The following is a 6,000-nucleotide window of genomic DNA, read 5'->3' on the forward strand; positions in this document are numbered from 1 at the left end:
TTCCCAGAGTTAGGTAATAGCAGTCAATTTAAATCAGAGGGAGAAAAAAAAATATTCTTTTAGCTAAGATTTGAAATGAGGTTAAAATGGAAATTTGACATCATGTTGTGGATGACTGCAGAGAGTTATGTCTGTACTTTGCCTGCTCCTGCAGATTTTTCAGAAGAGGTGAATGTAGGCTATTGTTCAATGTAACATTGAAGGGTGCAACTACTCAGAAAGCATAGATAGCTAAGCATGAAAATACAGCCTGGGGTGTTTTATGCTGTTTTAAAAACATTGTTAGAAGAATTTAAGAGAACAAAAATAATATATGTCTAGGCTGCCTAGGGTTTGCCAGGCATACAGACTACTAGGTTACTACTTTTTCTCTGTTTCAGTGTTGTCAGCTCCAAGCAAAATGCAAAACTAATGAGTCAGATCCTGAAATAGCAAGAGATTTTATTTTTAAATAATGACCTTTTATGGATTTTTTATTTTCCTTCAAATATTTTAGCCATTTGGATGTTTGCTTCATGTTTCAAGCATTAGTAGTGAAACCTTGATTTATTTTTTAAGGAAAAAAGAATGCAGATAGCTTGAACGATGTTTAACAGCTAGAGCTTTAAAGACAATATATATCAAGGGATTTGTAATTGTATAATGGCATTAAGCAACTCTAGTGATGTCACTAAACACAGTTCTAATAAAGATGAACACCACGTAGGCATAGATAATAGAAGACAGTCTTCTGCAATGACCTGTAATTCCTGCTCTGGTTCCCTGCTATTCCTAACCTCCAGAGATATCAAAAAATTGTGCTACAATTAGTCTTTTGAAAGGAAAACAGCAGTCACTTCTTCATAGACATAAGTGAGGAGATAGCCCTGCTGTGGAGTCCATTTTGCTTTTTATACCTCACAGCAGGGAGGCAGAGTTTACCGAGTGCTCCCTTTGTGCTTGGGTAATGTGCAAGTTTTCTGTCCTGTTCTGTAGTGATTCGAGAAAATTGTACTGGGAACCTATGAGCTGTGAAAGTGATCCAATATCTAGGTTTTAAGAATTGCAACACGTGTGGGAATGGGATTCACCACTTACCTTGAAATTGCTCTCTCTTCAGATTACACAGGAGGCAACAGTAAAACGAGAATTTATTTAAACAATCCAATCTAGCTAGCACTGTTACTAGGTTCAGACAGATATACAGAAATAAAAGGAACCTTACACTTAAAGCTACGTATGGTATAGACCAGCTCTTAGAGTTTTCTATCTGTCCATACTGTCCAGCCAACAAGCTGTTGTGATGTTTACACAGAACTAGGATCCGGCTCATGAACTAAATCATCTCCCTGGCATAATTGTTCACTGAAAAATATCTTAATTTGAGGATATCTGTAATTTTATGTCCTTACACTTTTCCTGGATTTTTAATCAGATTTAACTACTCCCACTCAACAGGATTTTCTGTGAACCATAACCCAGGATATTAATCTTGACACTTTTCCTGCTAGGTAACACATAATCCCCACCAAACTTTTAAAATCCTACTGACTGTTGTACATGGATAGAGTCACCTTTTCTACAGAAGATGCACAGAGTCTATTGACATCTACACTGGTCTCGAACTAACCGTATTAACGTGCCATCCGCATACTGTTGGGTGAACACTGTGATGTGCTTTAATGACAGGTGCTTTAAACCTCACCAAATAACACCTTTATAAACTTAAACCTACATTTTCTTTAGATTTCTGTTTTGAAAATCGTATTTTTTACAAGAATGTGAATAAAAATAATCCATGCATCTCATTCCTGAGTTTTAGACTAGGTAGCCACGTGCGTTACGGTGAGAATGGAATCACATTTGACACAGTGACAAGAGTAAATCTTTAAGACTGCTTTAAAGGATGGATAGTCTTGTGGAGCTCTGAACTCAGCACTGCTTTCCAACAACAACTTAAGCAAAGATTGTTGCTTGATGTAATGTTGGATATTAGAAAGTCTAAGTTTTCTGATGTCAGACTAGATAATCATGTGTCCTTGACTATTCAATATTATGAATTCTGATAAAACCCATGAAAAAAAAGTAAGAAAAAAATCTGGTATAACAAAGAATCATGAGCTAAAGTTTTTTCAGCTACAAGACTGTATATGTGTATAATGGGTAAAGTTCTATGCAAAAGATAGTTTTCTCTCTTAAAGTTGCCAGTTACCTTTATGAACAGTGAAAAACCTGTAGAAAACCTTATTGAGCAGTGAAAAACCTGTAGAAAAACAGGTGGATTCTGAATCCCCTGATGCTGAAATAGAAAAGATCATTGAGGAGTCAGTAAGATAGTATGTATGGCAAGGCCTGGTCTTGACAATAAAGATGTTAAAATCTGTGTGGTGCTTTGAAGGTCTAAGAGGCTGAGAAGACAGAACTATTATGTACTTTGTTGTAATATTTTGTTCTTTTGTGGTTTTTTTTTTTCACTTGAAAAAGTAAGATACAGGAAAAATAGGCTTATAGTATTTTTGTTTGAACCATGAATTACTGTGGGATTCAGTTAGTGGCGGGGGGCGGGGGTTCAACACATATGTTCCTCTTCTTTCAGACATTTGTATTATATAAAACGATCTCAATTTAGTTGTAAATTCCTGGCCCAGACCATGCTTAACCACGTCCAAAACCCATGCATTTACCAGAAATATTTTTTTCCAAGTGATATATTAATTTCAATGATCAACCTGAAGTGCTGTATATAGTCACATGACTGTGTCAGAATTAATAATAGTACTTGTGATAGCTCTTCATATAGAGTTTTGTCAATCATATATTAAATAATGGTAGAAATGTTGTCCTAGAATAAACACATTGCCCTTCTCCAAAGATGTTGGGAGGACTGGGCAGTGATGGATATTGTAGAAACAAAGGAAATGCAATGTAATGTTGAATGCAATCAGTTGATACTGTATTTGATGCAGCTGTGCTGGTTTAGAAGTTGAGAAGGTCTTCACAACGTCCTGAGATCTACCATCACTGTAGCGAATTTCTTCGTAATGCATTGAATTGGAGAATTCAATAACATAGTTAAATTAGGACTTTCTTCTATCTAAAGTCATTAAGCACCATTTTTAATAAAATATATGTCTTCTCTGGGTTCATACCTCAGACTTATAGGCATACATCAATTTATTTTTTATTCCTGTTTTTTGGTTATATCTTCACATACCTATGTGGCACACTATCTAGACCAAATTCTATACGAAGATTCCAGCAAGGTGCCTTTTTATCTCCTGCAGCTGTTATTTAATTTTTTTTTGTAAACTAAATACATTTTATAAGGTCTGTCTAATACATAACAGTAGATTTACTATAAGAAAGGTACTGATTGTAGGTGGAAAATCTAAACCTAGCAAATTAAAGAAAAAATAAACGCATTTAATGAAAAGATTCTAGCTAAACAGAATGTTTAATATTTGGAATTGAATGTTGGGGGGGTATTTTTCTGAGAAGAAATAGATTTTTTGGCAAGCAAAACTTTCATTTTTCAGGTGGAAAATCAATGAACTGGGAAGGAGGTATTCGTGTGCCAGGGCTTCTCCGTTGGCCTGGAGTCATACAAGCTGGTGCCTATATTGATGAGCCAACAAGTAACATGGATATATTTCCTACCATAGTCAAACTTGCCGAGGCACAGTTACCCTCTGACAGGTATGCTCTGTAGTTATCTCTGTCTTAGAGAAAGTCTCATGAGTGTTTTATACATTCTGGTGATGTCTATTAAGATAGAGGTGAGAATGAAAAGAAAAAAATACATTTTAAAAGCACTTTTTTGTCATTACTTACAGTAGTATGTTGCCTCTTTTCATATTAACATACTGATATATTTTACAGAAACATTGTATGTAAATACAGCTTAACTTGCAGAACAAGCACCAAGCAACATGATGGTAAAAGAATACCACCAAGAGCAACGTACTGTCAAATCATGGCCTAGAATTATTTACTAAAAGCAAAATTAAATGTATCAAAAAGGGCTCTGTTCTGCTTGAGTGAACGTGGTAGAAAAAGAAACTGCAAGTGCAAATTATTTTAAACTTTACGAGCTCAACCTTGGCCTGCTTAGTATAACAAAACACATCAAAATGCCAGCTAGGCTTTTCTCACAGGATTTTTCTGTTCTCTACCAAGTTAGTGGGAATAATCCCTTACACAGTTTTGCAGCCTGATAAAAAAAAAACTACTGGACTTCTAAAATTCATAAGATGCTTTATTGACACTCCTACATCCCTGTGCTTTGTCTTGTTCAGGAGATACCCAAGTCTCAGCAGCAAGGTGCCTCCACCTAAACTCTGTTGCCATCCAAATCCAGTAAGTGGAGAAACCTGCTGATATGTATATGCTTTGACCACATCTATCATACACAAACAGCTTTTGAGCACAAAGCATCCAGAATCCATATGAGGAAAAACAGTGGTGAGCAGAGACACTCTGCTAATGATGACTCATTGAGTGCTTGAAGGAAATGGCAGGTCAGGACATGTGTAAGACATGAAAAATTAGTCAGACTGGTCCTGAGAGATCCCGTACAAGCAGTACCTGCCGAACCTAAGCAGTTCAGATTGTTCTTAATGTGGGCTGATAGTATGCACTTTGTTTTCATATTGCTTGAGTGAAGACTAAGCACTGATGTTTTATTTTGATCTCTTTGATAGAAATCCCAATATACTCATGTAACCTCCACTTGCAAGTTGTTCCACTCTGATTCTTCTGTGTAGATTAGGTGCCATAATTGCTGCTTCATGGTAGGTCAGAATGGGATGCCATGGACTAGCTTGAAGCATCTCAGGTACAGCAGCTGAATTCCTATCACTCCACTGAATTCTTCCTGAGAAATAAGAGAAATGACTACAATTAGGATTCAGTCACGAGGAGGGAGCAGGTTAAAAAGGGAAGGAGGAGGTGCTCCTAGTTACAGAAGAAAAATGTCATCAGAAAGAAGAGGCTGATATACCCCTCCTGAAACCAGCAGACGTGGGAATGCCAGAGTAGTGGACATACTACTGGAGACACCCTTTTCTCCATCAACAGGCTGTAGAACAGAAAGTGTACAATAGACATGCACCTGTCCTGCTCTCAGCTTGATAGTGGGCAAACCTGCAGGGGCGAGACAAGAGTGCCGTACTCAAGCAAGAAAACATAACAATTTGAGAGTGGGAAAGACCCTAATTCAACAGACCCCCCCAGACAGGGATGCACTCAGAAAGCAGAGTTGTCGGACAACATTACTTTAGGAATTCCGGTATGTTTTCCTGCCCATCCTTTGAGAAGAATCCTACTCAGAATGGTACTGTTGCATCCAATTGCTGCCAAGAATTTCTTAGTCATATGTAGCTCGTGGCTTAAAAAAGTGAAGATAGTACCTGTCTTGTAATAGTTACACTAATGTGAAAAGGGGTTTACGTGGTAATGAAAATTAACATAGACATTAAAGGGTTTAAAAATTTCAAAAGAGTTTTTGTGAGACGTTGCTCAAAATGCTTAAAAAATAATTACTTGCTAGTCTATATATCAGCAAAAAGTAATTTCCTATAAAACTTCTTGTAAAATTTGTAATTCACACCAGGTCAAAAATGCAGATTTTGATTTCTCCCCCACCAGCTGATTCCAGCAATTCAAAGGCTTAATTTATGGAAACATTTAGATGCCTTGCTTATTTTATAACTCCATTTTGATGTAAATTGACTGACTCCTTCAAAGCATGATCAAAATTGTCCAGCAGCATTTAGAGATTTTATATATGCGTGTATGTGTGTGTTGTTGATAAACACACATTTAAACATAGTTCATTTTCAATTTTGAAATGACTAGTTGTGTGTTAAATTCTGGCATGCATAATTTGCTGGACAGAGTTCTGTCCTGGTTTTAGCTGGGATAGAGTTAATTTTCTTTCTAGTAGCTGGTACAGTGCTGTGTTTTGGATTTGGGATGAGAATAATGTTGATAACACACCGATGTTTTAGTTGTTGCTGAGCA

At 36.7% G+C, this 6,000-nt stretch overlaps 1 protein-coding gene across 1 annotated transcript in view; it reads left to right on the forward strand.

Moving 5' to 3' along the window:
* STS (steroid sulfatase (microsomal), isozyme S) overlaps window positions 1-6,000 on the forward strand; it is a 126,626-nt gene that overhangs the window by 87,597 nt on the left and 33,029 nt on the right. The window contains exon 8 of the mRNA XM_009287828.2: window positions 3,516-3,675. Coding sequence (XP_009286103.1) covers window positions 3,516-3,675 — 160 coding nt within the window. The remainder of the gene's footprint in view (window positions 1-3,515; window positions 3,676-6,000) is intronic.

The sequence above is a fragment of the Aptenodytes forsteri genome, unplaced genomic scaffold (genome assembly GCF_000699145.1).
Source record: "Aptenodytes forsteri isolate BGI_AS27 unplaced genomic scaffold, ASM69914v1 Scaffold200, whole genome shotgun sequence".
NCBI classification, from domain to species: Eukaryota; Metazoa; Chordata; class Aves; order Sphenisciformes; family Spheniscidae; genus Aptenodytes; species Aptenodytes forsteri.